The sequence below is a fragment of the Myxine glutinosa genome, chromosome 10, assembly GCF_964187855.1.
Source record: "Myxine glutinosa chromosome 10, kmMyxGlut1.1, whole genome shotgun sequence".
NCBI classification, from domain to species: domain Eukaryota; kingdom Metazoa; phylum Chordata; class Myxini; order Myxiniformes; family Myxinidae; genus Myxine; species Myxine glutinosa.
In genome coordinates this window covers 85,574,366-85,600,585 of record NC_136270.1, presented here as the reverse complement: position 1 = coordinate 85,600,585, position 26,220 = coordinate 85,574,366, and the positions used below count along the sequence as shown (strand labels likewise).

At 44.9% G+C, this 26,220-nt stretch overlaps 1 protein-coding gene across 4 annotated transcripts in view; it reads left to right on the top strand.

Annotated features, from left to right (window-relative positions):
- LOC137434022 (uncharacterized) overlaps positions 1-26,220 on the top strand; it is a 107,787-nt gene that overhangs the window by 33,510 nt on the left and 48,057 nt on the right. For 3 of the 4 annotated variants that reach the window (XM_068126621.2, XM_068126619.2, XM_078785836.1), the window contains exon 2: positions 21,552-21,719. The exons of the other annotated variant lie outside the window; for it this stretch is intronic. In XM_068126621.2, coding sequence (XP_067982722.2) covers positions 21,552-21,719 — 168 coding nt within the window. The remainder of the gene's footprint in view (positions 1-21,551; positions 21,720-26,220) is intronic. 4 annotated transcript variants of the gene reach the window in all.

Here is a 26,220-nt window from a genome sequence, read left to right as displayed (position 1 = left end):
AATTTGGTACACTAGTAGACTATCATATTATGAAAAGATCTGGATATTGGGCCATCTCAGATTCAGAGATTTGATTTTTGCAAGATTTCGATTCGATTGGGATCGAAGAGAACACCTTCTTCGTCTTCTGTACAGTGAAGTTGCCAGCCCTGAATTCTCTGGCTACATCTGGGTGCTTCATTGGGAGTGCAACCGTGTCCCTCAGGTGAACAGGGACCCACCTGGCATAGTGTGTGTGGTCTAAGGCATGGAACCATGGGACCAGTTCCGTCAGGGCATCAAGGTACGTCGTGAATGAAGCCTGCCGCAGAGAACGCACGTAGACCAGTACCAACATCTCTAGTTCCAGCACAGTTGCCCAGTACTGAAAGTTGGGAATGTCTTCTCCTCTCTGGTGACACCAGTCTTCGAACTCAGGCAGGTCTTCTGCATCATCAGCATATGTCATACAGTGGCGTTCATACGCACGGTGTTGCAGGATGTGCAGTGCCGCTGCAGTGATTTGATGAGCTCTTCTTGTGCGGGTGACGTGGGCAGCTCGTAGGAAGGAGTCGGCCGTCCCTGGCGTTGCAATCTCAGCTTGCAAAATCTGCAAATCTTGCAAAAATCAAATCTCTGAATCTGAGATGGCCCAATATCCAGATCTTTTCATAATATGATAGTCTACTAGTGTGCCAAATTTGGTGCTTGTATCACAAAATGCACAATTCTTTTGAATATTTGGGCTAAGCCGCCCCACTACAAGACATGGGAATAATTGTGAATGTTAAATAATAATAATAATAAGATTGCTTAGAACTTATCATTGAAGATCCCAATAATGAGAAGTTTAGACTCCACAGATGTTCATCAGATTCAATTGTTTATTAGTCCTATTTTACCTTTTCCCAGAGGGTTTACAAGGATTAAAAAACCAAAAAACCACCGTTTAGAGGCCATTTTCCCCCGCAAAGCGGGGGTTGGCCTTTTCGGGGACCGTGGTTGTTGGTGTTTTTTGGTCCCCTTTTTGAAGCAATGTTTTACGGCCGGATGCCCTTCCTGCCGCCAACCCTGTTTGTTGCCGCCAACCCTGTTTGTTGCCTTTTACGACAAGCAGGGAATTACCAGTGAACTGGTACTCAATTAGCCGACCTCGGAAGGTATGACAGGCTGAGTCAACCCCCCTGGCGTTAATTCAGCGATCGACCGGGATTCGAACCCAGGATCCTTGGATCCTAAGCCGGCACCCTAGCCGCTAGCCCAACACCAGGGATCTTATCCAAGGATTATTATCAAAAGGATTATTCAACATCAACAAGGATTATTATCCAAAATTATAATTGGACTAATAAATGGCAATGATTTACAATTCCTCTATTTGTGAGTTACACGTTGCATGCATAGCTGCAGTTTTTCTTATGAGACAAGTGAAAATGCTAGTACTTTTTCTTAATGGTTACAGTGATGTAACTGTTCAGATGTTTCTGGTTCATAACAATAATAACCGCACTGTGGTCACAGTATGCGACACAATATATATATATATATATATATATATATATATATATATATATATATATATATATATATATATATATATATATATATATATATATATATATATATATATATATATATATATATATTGTCGACGCTGTCCACTCAACTCCCTTATCCTTGCTATTTAAGATATTGTCGCATCCCTGGCGATTATGATCAGCCGGGATGGATGGTCAAACCAGCTTACTCCAGTGGTGGTTAATTTGCGTGTGTGAGATGTGAAGAGACACGAAGGCTTATTCTCACAAAACACGGGTTTATTCAAAAACCCACGAAATCAAAACGACAAAAATGCAACGATGATGATTTAAAAGCAAATGCGGTGCGGACGAAAATAAATACCGAGTTGAAATAGATTCTACTTTGAGGCACCTCCACACACTGACACAACACAACAGCGGGGAAAAAGTAATAAAATAAAGATCTCCCTTGGCCGACCGGCACTCAGCTGTTGCCCAAATGGCCCTTTTGAGAGATTCGTGGTGGTGGTGAAGCTCAGAGCCTCCAGCGCTAGAAGCACCCAAGATGGTGACGGCCCGAAAGCGCCGCTCGCGTTCAGCTCCAAAGACATGAGGCGAGTTCCCAAAGACAGCCTCCTTTATACGTCCTCCACCATCTGGGGATGCACAAGGTGGCCTCCAGCTCCTTGGTGACTCCAATAGTAAAACGCCTCGCGATCACCGTATAACACAGCTCTCCTCAAAAGCGCACACATTCAATGTAGCCCAAAAATTGCCAGTGTCCCTTTCGTCCCACACCAACTGCCCTCCTCTCGCGAGCTCTCTGACGTCACCTGGCCGCGTCACTCCGGGGCGCGTGGCCCTCCGTCGTTCTCTTTCCACGCCTATCGTACAGTCGCTCCACCTCTACTGTGTGTGTCCTTTGCCGTAACATGTCCATGGAGAATGTACTCTCGCCGGATCTCCCTTTGCTTGGCCGGAAGTTATTATAACTTAAGGAATGGCTACAGAGGGAAGTCACACACAGAAGAAATGAATCTTAAACCCTATGACTCATTAACACACCATCATCCCTCGTATGATGAACATTTAAACAACGATAAGCAACATTTTCCCTGCTTATGTACATCGAAATGCTCCTACACGTTACACAGTCCATATTATTTCTTATACCATTCTATCTTTCCTACTGTATTCTTTTACCTACCCCCATAAACGTAACAATATCATACAATTAATCTCTGATGGTCTTCACAGTTTGGTTCAATATCAATTATGAGTCTGATGGACAGCTGGGTCTGGTTTCAGGTAACTAGTGCATCAACTCCGAACAGGAGCGGCAGGAAGGGTAATGTTATTATTCTCTGTGTGGTATATAGATTACAGTAAATCTCGGCTCAGGCCTCAAGAATGTCGGGAGTGTTATTCAGTTAGCAAGTTTCTGCCTTCCCGCTCTTGCTGTGGTAAGGAATCTTTTTGTTTATAAGCTTTGTATGTGGCCATTCGAGTTGTGCAACTATATAATTAAGCGTGACAGAATTGGATTTAAAATCTGGCAACGAGCAGATTGTGAAACGCGCAAATGGCGCGGTTTAAAATTTCTGGAACACTATTTTTTAGGGAGACGCATATGGGCTAGATTAAACCTGTACTAAAAATTTAACACTTGACCGAAACAAAGCCAATGGAATTCTGACGCAACAAAGCCAGACAGTGTAATGTGCTAGGCCCACTTGTAAACAAGATGGTGGCCATATCATTTTGTCTCGGCACTACGGTGGGTGGAATCAAGCGACAGATGTGGGTGTGGTCTGGCAGCTGGCCGACAAATGGGTGCACATTTCAAAAATCGTTTATTATTCCAGCAAACTAGTACCATTATTTCTCAATTGAAACAATTGCATCAGTATGCTGTTTGCATTCACATAAACTGACATGCCTGCAGGAATGCACGTTCCAGCAATATTGCTCTACCCTGCCATTGTGATACACAGCAAACACTTCTTGTGAACAAATCCATGCGTATGCTGATTATTTTTTTTTAGTTTTGAATTTGTTAATCTGAATTTGTTTTGGAATCTGAATTTTGAATTTGTTTGAATCTGAATTTGTTCAGCATTAGCTGTTTCATCCTTAACAATTGCCCAGAAGATGCACCCGGCACTTTATTCATGGGGATCTTTTTCCGAATGTCTCAGGGTAGTTTAAAATGGTCTTTTCATTAAAGGATGCTTGGGAAAAGGATGCTTGGGTAGGTTTTGAAAATACAGTACCTGGTAAACATTGTTTTGTATTTCAACATACCTTTATGGGGAAACTTTGAATGGGATTGATGCTTACATATACTGTACGTGCAAGTAAAAGGAAGGGTCGAAGGACCACCCTTTTCTGAGCATTAAAAAGGTGTCTTTGCCATCTTTGTGATACTATGCTCATTGAGGAAAATTATTTGCAAGGTTGATCAAATGCTTACCTTATATGCATACACATGAAAGTGAGGTAACTGTTTTTGTACATCTCAGTTTCCTTGCAGTGCATGAATATTCATGATTTTATTCATACAGAGGTCACAGTTGGCAGACTTCTTTTACTCTATCATGCATGAAGGTGCTACAAATAAATAATTGCAAAAATAAGGCACAAAACATCCTCATGGTATGGATGGTAGACGTGACTAATAGAGCATACCACAGTGTCTCTGTCACGTCAAAGAAAGCCCTGGATAATAGAGTAACCCTCCTCCCTGTTTGTCGCTGGTCATCAATATGAGCAGAATATTCCTGATTCAAAATTTTGAGTCCGTTCCAAGTTTTAAAAAGAAGTCTCATCTTGTAACCCTAGGATGCATGACCCGGATCCAATGTACTGGCTGCCCACAGAATGCCTTCGGGCCATGCATCCTAGGGTTAAATCAGAAGGCAGAGCAATGGAAGTTAGAAGCGCATGTTATATATAATCTGTTATTGTTATTTGAAAGAGACTGATCGGGTGTTCAGAGGAATTTATTTTCATTTTTAGTCCAAACATATAGACTGAGATGGGTGAAGGATGTTAGTGGCTACACCATTTAGTGAAGAGCTGCTTCGAAATGCAGACACAGATCCTTTGTCTCGGAACTTGGCCAATTCATTGCGATACGATATTTGGCCTTTCTTGTCTGCTTTAAATGACCCATTTGGTGCTGCTTTAGAGCCAGATTAGCTGTGCTGAAGCTGGATGGAGGGTGATGAATCTGCGTCATAACTCTGGGCATTGTCGGTGCGAATTAACATTGTGAAAACTTCCGCAAGTAATGGAGAGGATGTTTTGGCAGCAACATAATGGAAGAAAATCCCTATGTTATCTGACTCGATTACAAATCCCAATTTTTGTTTTTGCGGTGATCTAAGGATCATGGAAGGGCTTCTACATGTATGTATCGCATGCAAGGCAAGGTCAGAAGGAAACATTGGTGTACTTTGACGTGAATTACAAAGCTATTTGTAAATAAAAAAAACAAAGGGGCAATACCGCTGGAGCTCACCTGGTAGAATAAACAGTATACTGCACTGACTAAAGGTATTTTAGACCAATTTCAATAGTTGCTAGAAGACAGGGCAGCATGCAGAATCATACTAACATACTCATAAGACTGAAGAAACAAACAAAAAAATACCTATTTTTGGGGTAACTAATTCAAATGTTACCATGTTTGCTGGTTCAGATGGGACCAGCAAACATTGTAACACTTGAATTAGCACTTAATATTAGCCAGGAATAATCACAAAACATTCCTCCGACATGTTTATTCTATAACTTAGGTACTTACTGATATTGGGTGATGAAGTCAGTGATGCAACAAGGAGGCAAGGCAGAGCAAGCGTGGTGAACTAAAAGTTTTTAAAACTTCACTTTTTATTTGTACTGCAAGAAAAATAGACATAGAACAGTATTCAAGTTTGGTGCTGCAAATACCAAGTTTTATCCGCTATTTATCGGGTTTTGGAACCACAGCGACTTTATCGGCATCACGGCAGTCAAGGTAAACCAGCACTATTGTAACCATCGGTGCAAACAAGCCTTGTGTTCCATTTGTAATGTTAATTTTTTACAGTGTTTACCCTTCTTTACATACAAAGTGTCCAACATGCTAGTTCAGAGTTAGCGCATTTTCCTTTTCCCGACCCGACTTTAAACTGAAAATTGACGTTTCGCAGGCAGGACATTGCATAACAAGATGTTCCATCCCTTAAATTAACGTTAAGCTGGGTGTCCCATCTGCTAGTGTTATTTGATTGACGTTAAATATCGTCGTTATCGTTAAATATTGTTAAATATCCCACTGTGTCTTTTGTGAAGAGTAGGTGAGTTACCGCAGGCACCAGGAACAAATTCCTGCCCAAATCACCTTCAGTCGAACGTCAAGTCCGGGCAGTAGGTTCACGAAAGACTTGGGCAAAAGTTTGCGAAAGACTTCCTTGGCTAACCCCCACTGTATTGCAGGAATAATTGAGGCCTTTAAAGTTGTAGTTGTTAATTACAGTGGTAGTAGGAGGAGTAGGAGTAGTTGTAGAGTGTAGTCATGAAGGAATTACAGTATACAAGATAATCATAAAATCACGCATGTGTGATGCTCATTGGTTAAACCAGACATCTGTCTGCATATCCTTGCGCATATTAAAGTTTTTATATTAAATAATAATGGGAATTGAGTTTGTTATTCTGACTTCAGTGCTGCCCTGTGGTCTGCAGCTTCATATCAAGCTCATCGTGATCTCAGTGCTATCAGGATATGTAAAGAGTTCTGTAATTACCACATCGACTGCCAACTCTTATAGTATACACCACTCCCATTTATCCAAGCCAGGTACAGTATGCGCGTGCATATACTTTATTGTTCAATTTGACCCTTCTATGAGCAAATCTAAGTTAATTTCTTATCTATTCCTGGGGAAACCCCACATTAAGAGAAAATTCGTACCTGGCTGTTTTTTTTTTTTCTTCTTTTGTATACAAGATCGAGGCTCGTGTAAGAGCTAACATTAATGACAAAAACAAACAAACAAAAAAAACGGACACATAAGACGAAATAAAGGGAGTGTCCGACAAGATGTGGGGGGGGGGGGCAGCACACAAGTACAACATTTGAGAGCAGGGACATCAGGAGATCTGTGGGAGGTAGAGGGCTTGGGAGGAGGAGGCGTGGGAAGGGGGGTGGGGGTGGGAGAGGTAAAAAAAACACATGTACAGTGCGAGGACTTCCAGGAAAGAAGTCGGTATTTCAGAAAAGTGTATCTGGGGTGAATTAACAGGGGTAGAAATGATCAAGGTTTTGGATGGGGGAAGATAAGAGATGGTGTTGAGAAGCTGTTTTAAAGACCTGGAAGGATGAGTGGGATTGAAGAGAGTGAGGGAGTTTGTTGCAGAGGTGGGAGAAAAGATGAATGAAAGAGTGAAGGTGAGCAGAGAGTCTTGATTTTGGCAGTTTCACCAGAAGAGGGTTGCAGGCAGATCTTGTGCGACCTGCAGGAGTACTTGGGGGACATAGCACAGACAGGGATGGGGGGGGGGGGGGCTAGGCCAGAGGGGAGAGCAGTATTCCATTGAGCTGTGGATGAAAGCCTTGTGTGTGGTGAGGAGCTCAGGTGTGCCAAGGAAGGACTTTGCACGACGGAGAATGCCCAGTCGACGACTGGCTTTGGAGGCCAGCTTGGAAATGTGTTTTTCCCAGGAAAGATCATGGCAGATTGTGAGACCCAAGAGATTGAGTGACAGAACTTCTTGGAGAGGATTGTTGAGAAAGTAGATTGGAGGGTTGTCCAGACGGTCTTTTTGAAGAGACATAGTGAGAGTGTGAGATTTGTCAGGATTGAAAGACAGTTCCACTTGTTTGACCAGTCTGTGATTTTGACCAGGTCTGCAGAGAGTGAGGAGACTGCGGACTGCTGATCTGAGGAATGAGGTATGGAGCGGCAGAGAGTGGAGTCATCAGCAAAGAGATAGAGAGGATTTTCCAGAGAGTCGGAGAGATCATTGATGAAGACCAGAAAAAGCACAGGGCCCAGAACACTGCCTTGGGGAACTCGAGCCTGAACAGGAAGGGGAGATGAGAGAAATACATTCAGGGCCACACGTTGACTACGACCAGAGAGGAAGTCCACAAGCCATTTGTGGAGATTTCCATAGGAGGAGTGTTTGGTGAGCAGAGCGGTGTGCCAGACCGTATCGAAGGCACGTGATATATCAAGGGAGACAGCTATAATTTCCTGTTTGGCATTGAGGACCTCCATCCATTGTTGAGACAGCAGAAGCAGCATGTCCAGAGTAGAGTGACCTGGTCTGAATCCAAATTGATGATCAGAGATCAAGTCATTGGAGAAGAGGAAGGATTTGATATCCGAAGCAATGATGGATTCCATGACTGTGCTGATGATTGGGAGCAGGCAAACACAGAGGCAAACAGAGATGAGGCATTCAGCTTTTTCATGCGCGGAGTCAGCTGTGTAGCCGTTTGAGGTAAGGGAGTTAATGGAGGGGGAACAAACACCAGAAACAGATTTGACAAGACGCCACCAGGATTTGGAAGAGGAAGACAGGTTTGAGAGTTCACTCTTGAGAGTCGAGAGATATTGTTTCCTGGCACTCCTGAGGGTGGACACACTTGTTCCGGGCTTTGTGAAAGGAAATGAGATTGCCTTCCATTGGATTTGCCTTCCAGGAGGCGAAGGAAAGTTGTTTCAAGGCAACTGCCTCACCACAAGATTCCATGTACCATGGACGGGAGGAAGGGTATGACAACTGAAGACGGGATGGGATAAATCTGTGCATGAGAGAGAGAGAGCAGTTTACTTTGGAAGAATTCCCAGGATGAGTTGATGTCAGAGGCAGTAGAGATGGGAGACCAGTCCAGATGATTTATGGCTGCTTGAAGACTGTGCCAGTTGCCCTGAGTGAAATGGAAGTTGTTGTTGTGCAAGTTGCACAAGATTTTAAAATAAAATAGTAGAATAAAGTTGCACAAGATAATTAAATTAAATAAGTTGCACAAGATTTTTAAATTCCATATGCCAGGTACGAGCTATCTGGTAGGATTAATTGACGTATGTGGGAAAATTACATGCCCAGATCAGGAGTCGAACCCAGGTCCTCTTGTGAACCATACCAGTGCTCTGCCATCTGAGCTATCTGGGTGATGCTGAATGAGCATGCAATTTTCCCACACATATGATTGCCACTCTCTTTCTGTCAATGCTTCCGGAGCACCCGCTGCCAACCATAGGAGCACCAACGGCCTGAACACGAGAGGGTCTTCCTCCAATGGGGGGCCAAATCCACGTCCTCTATTACAAACACCACTGGGAGCGTAGAAACACAATTAAGTTTTTTTTTGTTTGTTTGTTTTTTATTTTGTGATACTTGCCATTACCCTTCAAAATGACATGTATGAATGCAGATGAAGTGGCAAAACTTCTCATGGAGACTGATAAAGATGATCATGATTATTACATCGATTTATGTTTACCAAACTGCCAGGGATCCCCTCCTCATCAGCACACCACTCAGTTCCCGAAACTTCTTCCATGCACATCTCACTCTTGCAACCGTTGCCGAGTCTGATCCACGTTCTCCATTCAGCATGTCTCCGAGGTAGCAAAATGTTTTAACACCTTCCAGCTTCACGCCGTCTCCAAGATCCAACTCAACATTCCTCCATCTGCAGCTCCCTCTGTGCACACCTTACATTTGAATGTAGCTGCCACACTGGTTAATGACCCTCTCAGACCACTACATTTTTGATGAACCAACTCAGCGCACATTGTACATTGAATGGAGTTCACTCCGACACCATTCCTGCACACAGCACATGGCCACTTCCCAGTTCTTTCCACCTCACCACATGCTTTACCACTTGCCATCACCTTCGTCTTTCCTATATTCACCTTCAGACCTTTTGTCTCCATACATTCCTTCCACTTGTTCATCTTTTCCTTCAGTCCATCCATACTTTCCGCAATCAACACCAGATCATCTGCACACAACAACTCCCACGGTAAACCCTCCTTTACGTTCTGAGCCAACACCTCCATCACAGCTACAAATAGTAGTGGACTTAGTACCGACCCCTGATGCACTCCCACCTTCACCTCAAACTCACCACTGTTCCCGTCCTCCGTCCTTACAGCTGTGCGCGCTCTTTTGTACATTGCCATCACTACTCTGATCAACCATTCCTCCACTCCTAACTTCCTCAATGCCCATGTCAATACTTTGCGTGGAACCCTATCGAATGCTTTCTCCAGATCAACAAACCCAAGAAACAACTTCTTCCTATTCTCCATGTACTTCTCCTGCAACTGCCTCAAATAAAGAGCGCGTCTGTCGTTCCTCTTCCTGGCATAAATCCAAACTGCATTTCGTCGATCTTCACCTTCTTCCTTATCCTCCTCTCCAACACCATTTCCAATACCTTCATTCCATGCTCCAATAACTTTATCGCTTGGTACGAGCCACACTCCAGAGGGTCACCTTTCCCCTTGTGTAGAGGGACGAAGGTACTCAGTTCCCAAGCCACTGGAATGCGGCCTTCTTTCACCACCAGATTACAGATCTCTGTCATTCTCTTCACACCCCAACTTCCTGCTGCCTTAAACATATCTCCCACAACTCCCATCAGCCCTCCCACTTTTCTACTCTTCATTGCTTTTATCGCTTCCTCAACTTCCTTCTCAGTTATCTTCTCTGCCGGTCCTAAAACTGGGTTACTCTCTATGTTGCCATCCCATTCATTCTCTGTATTCAACAGCATTTCCATATATATTTTCCATCTTCCTTTAATTCCATCTGGGTCCACAACGATTTGTCCCACTTCATCCTTCAAGCAACTCACCCCCATCACATCACACCTCTCTTTCGCTATCTGCTTTGCAATCCTGAATACCGCTCTCTGACCCTCTTCCGAATCCAAGCTTTCTCCGAACATTTTCCTACATGCTTCCTGCGCCTTAGCTACCTCTTTCTTTGCAGCCTTCTTGGCTGCCTTATAACTTTCATGCTCTGCTTTTTCTGCTCCCGTACCCTTCGCCTTCTGCCACCCCTTGAACTTCTTCCTCTTCTCGTCAATCCTCTTTCCAACTGCCTCATCCCAGCACCATGTTTCCGAGTGCCTCGGTGGTCCTTTTGTCCATCCACATACCTCACCAATGGCTCCCAACAGACGATCTTTCATTGACATCCAACCACGTTCAAGCTCAACCACATCATCCTCTACCCTACTCAGCCTCTCTTTTAATGCCTCCCTTACTGTCACCTCTTTCAACCTCCACACCTTCATTCTCGGTTGGTAATTCACCCGCCGAGCTCTCCTCGCACCTTTCACCCTTATGTCGCAGACAACCAAGTGGTGCTGTGAAACAGCCTCCTCCCCTGGGATCACCTGTGTGTCCCGGAGGTGCCCCCTATCTCGCCTACGCACCATCAGGTAGTCAACGGTTGTCGTCGACCCACCTGACGTGTATGTAACAAGCTTATTATCCTCTTTCTGGAACTGAGTATTACAAATCAATAAATCATCTCCATCAACAAACTCCAAAATTCTTTCACCTTCTCCATTACTCACACCATATCCGTAACCCCCATGAACTCCCTCAAAACCGTCCATACTCCTTCCCACATGTCCATTTAGGTCTCCTCCTACCACAACTCTCCTCCTACCACTCTCCTCTCCTCCTACCACATTTAGGTCTCCTCCAACAACTTCCTCATCTTTCACGTTTTCCATCAGCTTCTCTATCGCACACCAGAACTTGTCCTTCTCTTCATCGCTCCGACCAACCTGCGGAGCATATCCCGAGATGACGTTCACCAAAAGCTTGCCAATCGTCATTTTCACCATCATCAACCTATCACTCACTCTAGTCACACTCACCACACTGTCTACAAACTCCTCAGAAAACAGGACACCAACACCATTCACGCCCTCCGGGCACCCTTGCCACACAAACTTGTATTTCTGTCCCTGCCTACCCTTCACCATTCTCACACCACTTCCCTTCAATTTCGTCTCTTGCACACAACATATGTCCACTCTTCTTCTGATCAATACTTCCACCACTTCTCCTGGTCTCCCTGGCATTGTCCCTACATTCCATGTCCCAAACCTCAGAAACCGATCTCCACTTCGGGCTGTACCCTGCCCATATGTAGTTGTAATTGTCATGGTTCTCTTTTTGAGGCAATGTTTTTATGGCCGGATGCCCTTCCTGACGCCAACCCTCTTAGTCGCCTCTTACGACACGCAGGGATACGGTGTACCTATTCTAACCAGGGTACACACCGGGATTCTGATCTAAACAGAAAAATATATATTATGGCTATTTCTAGAGTTTATCATTCAGTTATATCCAAATGTTCAACAAACTTGCTCACGTATTATAATATATTGTTGCGGTTTTGCGAAGCCCGTTCCCTAACAAAGGGGAGATTAAGCCCCTTTTTCTCTTCTCAGTTGTTTCTCTTCACTTCACTTCTCAGTTTCTCTTCTTAATCTTCTCAGATTAAGCCCCTTTCTCAGGTCTTCAAACCGCGAGACTGAGTCGCCACTTCCGGGCGGACGTGGAAAAGGGTCTCGGGACAATTTCGCACGTACCTTAAGTACCCACACCACGGCGGGAGCGGGGTTCGAGTCTCGCACGAACAATGCGTAATTGAGTACACCTGAGCGGATGGCGTACCACGTGGTCCATGCTGTTACCTTGCTATTGGAACCCGATCAGAGCGATCTAATTCGTACCATGCTAAGTCAATGATGGAAGGGACGAAACGGTCGAATCAAAGGAAGAACAGATTTAATTATTATTTACACAATGTACAATGGTAGAAGAAGAAGAGACACAGGGCAGTCTTAAGCAGTCTTAACTTATTTACCCAGACAATGGGCCCACTTACACACACAGGGAGATGGAGGAAGAATGTTCATGCGCTGAACGCGCCGGCTTTGGTCCTCCAGGAACAGCTCACCCGGCGTGGCCCTCTGGCGGTCACCGCACATATCCCGGCGAAGGCAGGCAGGCAGGCGGGAAAATCCTCGTGGCGCGTATCTCGGCAAAGGCAGGCAGAAGGCAATATGTGCGCGTCTGTGGCCTGGCACGGCTGTGTTTCACAGCGCGATCAATACAACTGCGCGGAGCGCGGGGAGCAGGGCAAAGTTCGTATACCAACGTTCGTACCAACTGAGAGCTCGCGTATTTGGCCCCGACTGATAACTCAACTGCCTCCTCTCTCATAACTGAGGTGGGGGGCTTTGGGCACAGGGTTATATGGTCCCGCCCTGGCCCGACTCGAATGTTCCAAACCCCGCCTTTTGCCGCAGTGGTAAGTCACTCCCCTCGAGCCCTGATTGGCGGCTCACGCTTACCGTCGGCTCCTCCCCCGCCTTCCTTTGGCCTTGATCGACTTGTTCAGGCCGGCCTCGTGGTATTTCGCGCCAAAACCCAAAGCATTGAGGCATCGTAAAGGACCTAACTCTCATTGTCCTACTCAACGCAAAACTAAACACAGGAAAGGTCTACGCTTACATTTACTAAGAAATAACTGAGCTTAAACGAGGCTACATGTTGTAGTGTAACTAAAGTAGGAGGGGAAATTAACCTTTATTATAAAAACACAAAACCGCAACACTACACCCCTCTCTCGTCAGGCTGTCCCCGAGTCGAAACCACCAATGGAATGACCTGTTAGAGAATGACATGTAAAATTAACCTTACTTTTAAATGTGACACATAGGTGTGGTTCCCCCTCACATTTACTCTAACCCGTGTGTGCGACAGTTTTAAAACACTAGATATGTCCCTCCTATTGCGTTGAGTAGCTACATATCAGATTCACACCCACAATTAACCGAGTATTTCCGGAATTTTTCAAACTAAACACATAGCCGGTGGGCAGCATTCTTATATTTACAAGCACAAAAACTTAATCTTATTTACAATTCTATGACCAAGGACCTGTCCTTTTTGGAAGAGAAGATTGGAGGGGAGAGAAAGCACAGCAAAACAAAACACACTCAAAATCATGACACTTGCTGCTTGCTTCTTGCATCTTGCTTTTTGCTTCTTCTGTGTGCATATATCAAACCGGCTAGCCCCCGGACCAGCATACAGGCCATTTTTAATCTTCAGGGCTATCTAAACTTGCACATCTTCTCCGGCCTAGCACACCATAATAAAAATGCACAAAAAAAATGCTTTTATTTCATTTCATTTCTTTTTCTTTGCCAGGCAGGGCCACTCCCATGTGGTCTGACTGCGTGACATTAATGCCACTCAAACAAGTGGTCCGAAGATGCAAGATGATTTTGCAGCAAGGTGCTGCACAGCAGAGGTGCAAGGCCACAAAGCTTGTGGTCCATAAGTGTAAGGTGCAGCAAAGGGGTTGGCAGCAAAGTGCTGCACAGGTGCAGCAAAGGTGCAGCAAAAGGATGCTGCACAGGTCGATGGTGCTGCACCGTTCCACCTCCAAAATGGTCCTGGGGTGGTGGGGAGAGACGAGGCACAACAAGCAAAGCGGAAAAGACGCAATGGCACACAGAAACACAAGGTAATGCTGTGCGAGGGTTGCGGAAGAGCGAGCAGAGCAAGCTCTTCCCTAGCCATTCGTGCCCTCCACCGTCGGCTTACACTACCCTAGCCCCCCTTGTATTCACAATCCGTCTCTACGTCTTGTCTCCCATATCCCCCTCTAATTCCGAATTCGTCTCCCAATCCCTCCCAGGAAGGAAGGGATGGAACAAACACAATGTCACATTACGTCCCAATGCGTCTCACAACTCAAATCAGTCCACAGAGCCTCGGTGTGGAGCTTCGTCCTCCTTGGTGAATGGCTGTGGATGGTGCGAAGGGATTTCTCATATCCTAACTACACTACTGACATTAACTCATTTAAACTACCCGGCGTCGTACCATGCCAATCGGCCTCTTTAAACTATGTGGTTCTAAGAACCCGAATTCCCATTGCCCACACTGCGGTGCCCTTGAAATTTGAGTCTCACTCCCACAAATTTTCTCTCTGTGCCCTTGCACAATTTCGGGGCTGGGTCGTGTGGCTCTACCAGCAGGTCTACCTACCTGTGCACCTCTGCCACTGAAGCCACCACCTGAGCTTACCTGCTCCTGCGACTACCTAAACTGGGGAAGGCCCCTCCTTGCACTTTACCCCCTGATGCCCACCTTGGCATTGGGCAACCCGGGTCCTTCCCTTGGATCCTCGGGCCCCACTCAACACTACAACTAACCGGCTCCCAGAGCCTACCTGTGGCCTCACCTGGCCGACAAACTACCAGTGGCGGAGTGCCCCAATAACCATACGCACCAATTAAGCCACACGCCCAGCCATTCCACATACTCATGCACCCAACAAAAACACTACTTTCCACTACCCGCACCACAGGTGTCAATATCCATACAAATTTTGCCTATACCCTCTAACTGGCTTTACACTACCTACCCCGGGCGTCCGTGAATGGGTTCCACCTCCCCCCATTCACTCCTTCGCACCCTGCATTCCACACTTTTTATTCCACACCAAGCATTCCACACTACTTATTTGCACACCATTTATCTCAAACACCTTTTGTCTCACACACCTTTTGTGCTCACACACCTCAAACACAATTCCACTTTTTCTCAATACAATTTCTCACACACACAGCATCATCTAGCTGACTACTTCCCCTAAAACTGGTGCTTCCCCGTCGTCCCTTTAAACTATGCACTCCCTTTTTCTTTATTATCCTTCTAAGCTACCTACGTCCCCTCTACAGTACAGTGTCACTACTTAAATCTTGTCCCTACTGTCCTCTAGTTTCCTAACATTATCCTAGCGCTCCCTCGGCTGGCTTCGGTGCCCCATGGAGGTAACCATTGCTGGCACCTCCATATGCCTATCACTGCCATCCCCCTAAACTAATGCTCATGGGCCCTGGGTGAGGAATGGTAAAACTACCATTCCCCCACGTGGGGTACACTAGAGTCCCTGTATATAGAGAGTTGTGTCAACTCAAATTTGGACGCCATTTTGTGTCTAAGTGTGTCGGATTAGATATACATGTACATTCGCGATATGGGGTGATATATTCTAAACCTGCTAAAAAAAAATTTACTGCACATATTTAGTCTTATTATTACGTACAGGTGATATTTGTTTTGTCAAAAATTCAGCTATTGCCGTGAAAAAGAGCTGTGTGGTGATATTAAAAGTGGTATGGCAATGCATATTACAAGCCAACACTGCATATAAGAGCTAACATTATAAGTAAGACAAACCAATGCTGTCGTTCTCTGAATTTTAATAACTTTTAGAAAGGAGTGTGGGCATATCCAATATTTTTTAAAGGGTGCCGAGAGCAATTCCGGTGTAGGACTTCCAGCCGACATATAGTCTAACACACTTAAAACAAATTCTGTACGTGGTATTGCCATATTTCTATAGTGTACAACTTTAGTTTTATCGACATTTATATTCAATTTCCATTGTAATGATTTAACAAGCTGCAAGTCAGCTTCTGTCTCTGACATAAGGAAAACGTCATCGGCATCTAGTAAGATTGAAACGTTCATTTATTACTACACCCTTGCCCAGAACTCTGATGGATATTGCCTGATCGATTAATATGTTTCATAGCTGGCGACTTAATTAACACTTAATTTTCGACTGCGCCAAGCCGTAATTAAACAGAGAAAAAACTTTAAAAAATACCTGCAGTGTGCACGGTTCGTCGAGTCGAACAGATATGGAAAAGCACAGATAAGACGTCGTATTCACCATAACTTGTTTAATTTCACCAGGAACACGATGAGGCCAACACAGTAAACATTCAGTACAAAACTTGGTTCATACATTCAGTACAGAACATGATTCATACATTCAGACCGTAAGAAAACTCTGCCCGTAATACAACACTCTGACCAGACCAACACTTCATCCCACTACGTTCACTCCTCACAAGTGAGACTCATCACTACTCCGTTCACTCCTCACAAGTGAAACTCATCACTACTCCGACAAGTGAAACTCATCACTACTCCGTTCTGTCTTTATCACTTGGAAATCTATACATCTTGTATTTCCCAGATTGGTTTGAACAACCAAAAGCAGAACAACCAGTCATTTTGTTTGGCAATAAACAACATTCCCGTACCAAGCTGACGTTCACGCACGGTGAAGTTAGAAACAAAATGGCGCCACAAAATCACGTGACCAGAAATCTCGGGTCAGCGCATGGCGCAACTCTCTTTATACAGGGACTCTAGGGTACACTACTCTCATCCGTCCGCTACACTTCGAGCCTCACCAAGTGGATATACATTGTCATGGCTCGGCCTTGAAGGGCCGAGCGATCCATGCGGGTGGTTTGTCTCCTGTATGGGGTGTCTGTCCGGCATTTTCGATCCGAGGGAGGAGGTATGTATGGGCCGAGGTGCAGGGCTCCATCCCTGCGCGAGGCCTCGCAGTCCCACGCACGGTGACCCAACCGGCCAAGGTCTGAGCACCGCACCCGCCAAGGTGCGCGGCTCCGAAATCTCCTACCTCCCCTTGAACCTCGCCGATTGCCTTTGCGGCCACGGCACGGCACCAACCATACAGTGCGGGGGCCGGCATGAATCGTGCACGCCGGCCCTTGTGAGACCGACGCGGCACCGATCCCCGCAGGTCCCTGCTGCACACAACTCACCGGGGGCTCACGTTCGCTATTCGTCCCGCTAAACGCTACCCCGGTTGGTGTCAATGCTTGAGCCTCCTCCTCACCACTCGCGACCCACTCCGCACTCGCACACCCAGGCGTCCCCGCGCCTTCCACACATCCCGTTACTGCACACTCTCCTTTCACATTCTCTGGTGTGCATTCTCCCTCACACTCCGTACTTGTACCCGCACACCTAGGCGCACTCACGCCTTTCACACACTTCATTATCGCACACCCTCGTGCACACCCTGGCACACACTTTCGTTACACACTCCGTAACACCCCGGGGTGTGCACTCCTGCACACACTCTGCAACACGCTCTGGTGTGCACTCCTGCACACACTCTGTAACACGTTCTGGTGTGCACTCCTGCACACACTCTTCTCCCGCACACTCCGGCGCACACTTTTCTCTCACACGCTTCGGCACACACTCTCTCCTGTACTTCGTCACACACTCTCTCGTACACAGCACAATGGACCTTACGCGAACGCCCGGGACTCGACTCTGTCCCAAGCGCGCCAAAAACCCATCCGCGCCAAACACATTCGCGCCATTTTTTCCACTCACCTCGGGGTCCTCCTTCCCCGGCTTTTCCGCCAGCACCTGCAAACTTTCAATTTTGTCAGTAAGCACGGCATCACGATGTAAATGCAAACTTTGTGCGCATTCCCTAACTTCCCTCCGTGATTTCTTTCCTATTTCTCCCATCCCTTCGACCCCAATTATTTCTTTTTCCTCGACGACCGCCGGCGCCCATAAAATTCCTTTGTCAAATTCGGCGATCGTCGGCTCTTCTACACCCCGTGTCGCGATTTCCATATCCCCGGTCAACTTGGCTGTGCCTCGCTCAAGCTCGCTCCCCACGCGTTCCTCACACTGCTTCACCCCATCGCGTACCACTGCTACCTTCCCGCTCGACCTGCGTCCAATGTCCTCCCCCATTTTTAAAAACGTCTCCCCTTGGGTGTCCAATTGTTTCATTTATTTTATTCATGTCATTCTTTTGGGCGTCTTTTGTTTTCCAACCCTTTTAACCCATCTTTCATTTCCTGTCTTGACTCTGCCATGCACGCCCTGATTTGTACCATAAGAAGGTCCATATCTATTGGCGCTGCGGGCTCGGCCCTTGCTGCCACGTGCGAGGCGCCGCCATTTTCTTCGCCAGTTGCCGCACCCTCTTCGGCATCCTCCACTACCAACTGTCTCTCCTGGTCTTGGGTCATCAATTCTACCTCTTCTTCTACCCCCACCAGCATTCAACCACCTTGGCCAGCCATGGTATGAATACAATTTGGCTTTTAAAACTAAATTTCCTTCGCTCGTAATTTCGAGTGCGTGAAGCGCACTCCAGGTCCAATTCCACTCCCGGACACCAAATTGTTGCGGTTTTGCGAAGCCCGTTCCCTTACAAAGGGGAGATTAAGCCCCTTTTTCTCTCTGGGTCTTCGAACCGCGAGACTGAGTCGCCACTTCCGGGCGGACGTGGAAAAGGGTCTCAGGACAATTTCGCACGTACCTTAAGTACCCACGCCGCTGCGGGAGCGGGGTTCGAGTCTCGCACGAACCACGTGTAATTGAGTACACCCGAGCGAATGGCGTACCACGTGGTCCGTGCTGTTACCTTGCTATTGGAACCCGATCAGAGCGATCTAATTCATACCATGCTAAGTCAATGATGGAAGGGACGAAACGGTCGAATCAAAGGAAGAACAGATTTAATTATTATTTACACAATGTACAATGGTAGAAGAAGAAGAGACACAGGGCAGTCTTAAGCAGTCTTAACTTATTTACCCAGACAATGGGCCCACTTACACACACAGGGAGATGAAGGAAGAATGTTCATGCGCTGAACGCGCCGGCTTTGGTCCTCCAGGAACAGCTCACCCGGCGGGGCCCTCTGGCGGTCACCGCACGTATCCCGGCGAAGGCAGGCAGGCAGGCGGGAAAATCCTCGCGGCGCGTATCTCGGCAAAGGCAGGCAGAAGGCAATATGCGCGCATCTGTGGCCCGGCACGGCTGTCTTTCACAGCGCGATTAATACAACTGCGCGGAGCGCGGGGAGCAGGGCAAAGTTAGTATACCAACGTTCGTACCAACTGAGAGCTCGCGTATTCGGCCCCGACTGATGACTCAACTGCCTCCTCTCTCATAACTGAGGTGGGGGGCTCTGGGCACAGTGTTATATGGTCCTGCCCTGGCCCGACTCGAATGTTCCAAACCCCGCCTTTTGCCGCAGTGGTAAGTCACTCCCCTCGAGCCCTGATTGGAGGCTCGCGCTTACCGTCAGCTCCTCCTCCGCCTTCCTTTGGCCTTGATCGACTTCTTCAGGCCGGCCTCGTGGTATTTCGTGCCAAAACCCAAAGCATCGAGGCATCGTAAAGGACCTAACTCTCATGGTCCTACTCAACGCAAAACTAAACACAGGAAAGGTCTACGCTTACATTTACGAAGAAATAACTGAGCTTAAACGAGGCTACATGTTGTAGTGTAACTAAACTATGAGGGGAAATTAACCTTTATCATAAAAACACAAAACCGCAACAATATATATATATATATATATATATATATATATATATATATATATATATATATATATATATATATATATATATATTATATACACATCTGTGCATAGATCATTTACATTTACTTTTATCTCATTGCAAAGAAAAAATTACCACTTATTATTTTATCTTGTTAAAGGTCTACAGGTCTAGGTGAGAAACCATATACCTACTAGTTAAACTGATGGTTGGTCCTTGAAGCCTGTGAAACCTGAGTTAACTTCAGTATAATTATCACACTGTTAAATATACCCAGCGTACTCAACTACATTATCTTCAGGGAGTAGGTAATCTGTCTGCCTCACTTTATCTGGAACAAATCTGGCACTGTTCCAAACTTCTTGGTTGGAAATTGCTGGTTGACTTTTCGATATTGAGATTGTCTGAGTCTTCAGTCACCACCAGAATGGTTTTGTCTGCTGTCCATTATATTGTTGCTGTGGAGTTGGATTAAGGACTGGCACACATGTCCATGGTTCTAGTATCATCGGTTGTACAGGTTGGAATCACGCACTGGCACTTGGAATCTTACAGCAGACAAACTTCTCTTGAAGTGAGGAGTCCCAGCACAGACAAGACAGAGCTTCTCCATCGTGGTTTGAAAATTAGGACGCATGTTAAAATACACATCATAGCCACCCAACCACACATCTCTAAATTAATTAGGAAAAATAGGGGCAATGCCTCTGGGCTCACATGGTAGAACCAGGGAACCTCTGGTAGGTGTGTATGACCCACAAAATATGTAACGGAGAAGAAAGTAAATACCTACTTTGCAGGCAAATCCCTGATTTTTTTAATGTCGTGATCAAACTTTAGTCCATCACAGGTGATGAAGGTTGTGGACAAGTTTTATCAAAATCATGTGTGTTGTTTTGTAGAAGAAAGCACATACCTATTTTGTGTGGGGGGGAGGGGGGGGGACCTCACAATGCTAATACCTCACCTGAACAATTTTTGTGCCAGGTGAGCTAAAAGGTCTGAAACAGCACAAGAAGAAATAAATAATGATAGTTCACTGTTCAACCTAATAGCATAGTTTCTGGATTTTTTGTATGCAAAGTCGAGGCTCGTGGAAGTGCTAGACACATAACAGATCAGGATGTAACAGCACAAAAGGAACAGTCCAGAGAGGGGGAAACATCAAGAGCAGGGCCGAGGGAAAAAATTAATGGAGACGTACAAACAAGTGATGTGGGTAGCAAGGTGTGAGGCAGGAGCACCAGCCCATAGGGGAGAGCAGTACTCCATCAAACTCGGTGACTGCCTCTGAAGGCCAAATTTGAAATTGTCAGCTGATAGTGAGACCTAAGACTTTGAGTGACTGAATTTATTCAAGCCAAAGGGTTTGAGTGACTGAACTTTTTTTGAAAGAATCAGGCAAATCTCATGTTGTTACATCGTGCTATTGAATCCAATGTACCTGAAATTGCATCATGTATTTGCCTCCTAATTAAAGGAAATATGGAATGCTCGACTAACTCTGATGCTGGGAATTATTCATCTAGTCACCTGGTAGTGATCATGTGATGGGTGCGATCATGTCACTTCCGGCTAGAAGTGTCTTAATTTCAAACATGTCATATTGATTCTGGCTTATCATCACTAGATAGGCAATGCACAAAATGAACTATGCAAATATCTTGTGTATTCTGATGTTATTGCGTTATTGCTTTGGGTAAGATCAGTAAATGTGTGGTAGGCCGAATGGAACTAATGTTGTCAATTAACCATTTTCTCATGATCCACTTTCTTCCCAGCTCATCGCAATTGTCATGGATGACTTCACAGATATTGATATCTTCAAGGATATCCTTGATGGAATTAAGAAGCGCAAGCTGGCTGTATACATCATTCATGATGAGTCGTCCATCTCTCATTTTCTGAACATGTGCCAGATTGTGGGAATGCACCAGGGTCAGGAGAAGGTATGGCTTAATGCACCCGTTATTTTTCCATAACTCTATTTATTGTGATTTATGACCATGCATCGCTTAACCACCGGCACAATCTTCACATTTATTTCGCAATATTTAACAATATGGATCCTTTAGTAATCTTGGTCCCCTATATGGCTCTATTCTATCTGTCTGCTTGCTTTAACGACTCGATCATTTAAGGTTTTGGCTTTTGGACTCAACCAACTAACTTTTTTTTTTTTTTTTTTTTTTTTTTTTTTTTTTTTTTTTTTTTTTTGTATACTGAATCGAGGCTCGTGAAAGAGCTAACATTTACTTCACAAACAAATCAACCAGACAAACAAAATATATAAAAAGAGGGAGCGGAAAACAAGATGGGGGGAGAAGGGGAAGCACACAAACACAACATTTGAGAGCAGGGAGATGTGTGGAAGGGAGAGGGCTTGGGGGGAGGAGGTGTGGGAAGGGGGGGGGGGAGTTTTGCAGTCACCTTTGTAATATTTCATAAAACTAAGGGTTGTCTACATATTATCTTCTGGAGAGGAGGTGGGAGTTAATAGGTCAAAAGTTTCATCATCTGTACTTACATTATTTTTATATGGCATCTTCTTCTTTGTTCATTGCAATATACTGTGACCATTAGGGACATCATGGTGGACTGCTGTTCAGTGATAATGATCTGTGTGATAATGTGAAATCCAGTGTTGTTCCTATGAGAAGGAGACAGAGCTTAAAGTAGGTGGACAGGTTGAGTACGTGACATTATGACAAGGACGAATTGATTCGATTTGGGTGGAGATCCGAATCTGGATCTGGATACGATAATTATTTGATGTTTTTAAAGTGATTCTTCACCCATGTGGGAATGGGTGAAATGTACAAAAATAATGTAAGTACAGATCCACTTTTTTGAAATTCCAACTTCTTTCCTGGAAGTCCTCGCAGTGTCCATATGTTTTATACCTCTTCCACCTCCCCCCAAGCCCTCTCCCTCCCACAGTTCTCTCGACGTCCCTGCTCTCAAATGTTGTGTTTGTGTCCTTCCGCCTCTCTCCCCATCTTGTCTACCGCTCACCTTATTTTGTGTTTTATGTGTCGGTTTGACTTTTTGTGGGATTAATGTTAGCTCTTTCACGAGCCTCGATCTTGTATACAAAAAAAAAAGAAAAAAAAAGAAAAAAGGTGTCTCTCTCACCATCAATCATGTATTGTGTTTCATGTTATGGTGAAACTGAAGCCAGAACTTTAACTTCATGACAATATGGATCTAAACTTGAACCTTTATGAAAGATTTTGGCCTAAACGTTATATAAAGTGATAAAATGCATTCTTGAAACCAAGCATGTGTGCAAACTTTGTGTTTCTGGAAGCAAAGAGGCCTCACAGCCATGTATTGTGCTTAACCAGGTGGATTCCATTGGCAGTGAAGACAAAGCAAATAACTGAAATAGATGGCTCGTAAGGAGGTGTTAACAGTGACAACTCGATAGCCACTCGGTAGGGAGCATACCTCCGTCAGGCTGAACAGTTTATGGTTTGTATCCACCGATAGGCCGGATCTGGATTCAGATTGGAACCAAAATCGAATCGGCTTGTTCTTGTTGCATAACCAACTCATCCACCTAGTTTTCTCATAACTCGTCCACAACCTCTTGAAATATCCTGCTCTATATATATTTTTGGCCCTATCTCCCAATAGGTGAATAATCACTTAAATAATTAAATAATTATTGTATCCAGATCCAGATTCGGAACTACACCCAAATCGAATCAATTCATCCTTGTCACGTACTCAACCTGTCCACCAGGTTTCTCCGAATCTGTGCACAAGTTTTTGAGATATCCTGCTCACAGCAGACAGACAGATAGACAGACAGGGGAGAAAACAAAAGGCCAAGAAAAAATTTTGAAAACTTTTTTTTAACTTTAAATTTCTTTTAAACATAGTGTGAGGATGGATACATGATTTAGACGGGGGGTTGGGGTTGAACGTGTCTTTTTAGAAGTGCTTGCATTGCTCCGCAAAGCTTCTACGTTCTGATTGGCTGCAAAAGGATCACACAGATGTGAAGCACTTGTACTTCTTCTACCTGATTAGATATTCGTTGATGTGGAGCAAAACATTGTGAAGTTAATCATGAACTGAACATCATAACGTGCCGTAACACACTCCGATACTGCGCTGTATGGCTCTATATGACATGAGTCAGGGAAAAATATACATAATTCCACTCTGGATATGGAAGTACCATTCCACCAAAGCCATAATAGCAAACATGCTTGCCAAACATGAGATTCAATCACCACTACTTCAAAGCTCGCTTGCCGATGACGCAACTGCCAAAATGCGCTGCGCTGCCTCTCCTTCTTCTAATTTCCCCCCTCCCCTCACCCCACTCTTGAATTTTAATCCTTCATCTCAACGTTCCTTTGTAAGAGACCAAGCAGCCGCCTGACCTAGATGCATGCCGTATGATCTAACCACAACACGAGGAACGGGCCTCATCGCAGAACAAAGCCACCATTTTTGGCTGGAGACCTGTCACACTTATGGGGCTTAATGATTGCACACAGTGAATTCCTTTCCCATCACATGATGGCTCGAACCATGCGCAATTACATCCATCCGTACATCCATCCATGTCCACACACTCTCAATAATCCTCGAGGTTTGACAGAACAAGACTTTTTACAGCTTTGTCCACTCCATCCATGATCTGCCAAATAAACGGGTGGCTGCCCCAAACTAATATCAACTAAAATTGGAATAGTAATTTATTTATTGATTCTTCTTCGATAAATGGTAATATTCCAGACTCTTGTGCATATACATTAACTCACTGGAAGATAAATATTGTTATAACTAGCAGGAGCTACCCAGTGCTGCCCGGCTGGGTGAGCTTTTCCCAACAGTGGTTTCGGGGCATGTTGGATATCGGAAAGCTATGGAGTTATCGTCCTCATGGTGGTTACTGGTTACCTTTTGCCTGCAGGCCGAAGGCAGCACTGCCTGACCCCACATCCAATGCACACTTTATAGCGTCATTTGGTGGCCTCAAAACGAACGTCAAGGCCAATGTGTGTTAATTTGAAATCTTGCTCGGATTCTGAAGTACCTAAACCCAAAATTTGGGGCCTCTCGGCACGAAGGTTCAACCGTGAAAGAATAACGTACAAACGCACAACCCCACAAACGGTTAAAAATATGTATATAGATTAATATTATTTTTTAAAATATGATTTTAAAACGTTTCAAAAAGTTTTCTATAAACTAAAAAAAATGATTTTAATAAACTTTGGGACTCCTCGCTGGTTTATAGAAGATATCATTGGAGGAATCGGGGCTTGGAGGAGTTGAAGAATATGTATGAGATGGTAACAGGTTAACATTTCAGGCCGAGATGGTTGGGTAGTGTAGAAGTGTGATCATTGAAAAATGGAAGTGTTATAAAGATCACCATGATATAAATGACGTTGAAATGACGAGCATGAATGACATTTTCCTTTCATGAGCTGAATAGTTTTCCAAAAATGTACACGGAATCGGGTATGTGGCAACTTGCTTGTCTTTGAAGTTTGTACTTGTCAATAATAAGGAAATTTACATTTTTCAAATTTCATACTATTTTCAAAAAATAACCTTATAACTTTACTATCATAAAAAAGTTTAGCATAACATAAGCATACGCAAACTGCAATTTCTATAAGGAATAGGAACTGAGGAGACACTAACTCCAGGGATTGGCTTTTTTGCATGAGTGTTGAAGGGACAGCCTACTTAAAGTACTAGTTTCCACACAGACACACACACACACACACACAAACAAACACACACACACACACACACGGAAACATGCACAGACACATGCACAGACACACACACAGGCACACACATAGTCACACACACACAGACACATACACACACAGACACATATGCACAGACACACACAAACAAACACACACAGACACACACACACACAGACACACACGGAAACATGCACAGACACATGCACAGACACACACACAGGCACACACATAGTCACACACACAGACACATACACACAGACACATACACACAGACATGCACACAGACGTACACACACAGACACACGCACCGACCCCACACACACAGATACACAGACACATACAGACACACAGACACACATACAAATTCTCATACACACACACACTCATACAAACAGACAGACACACACACATACACCCACACACACTCATACAAACAGACAGACACACACACATACACCCACACCCACACACACACACACACACACAGTGGCGTAGTGATGGTTTGTGGCGCTTGGGCGAAGGTCAAAAATATCGCCCCCTGCAGGCGCCCCCCCCTGTCTGACATATATCGCCCCCCTCCCTTTCTGACATAGTCAGAAATTCCTATTGGGGGGCCATATGAAAGAGCTCGAAGCTTCCCCAGTGGACTCAGCAGCAGAGCTCTGGAACCTGTTCAAAATGAGAATAGATTTAGATATGATCC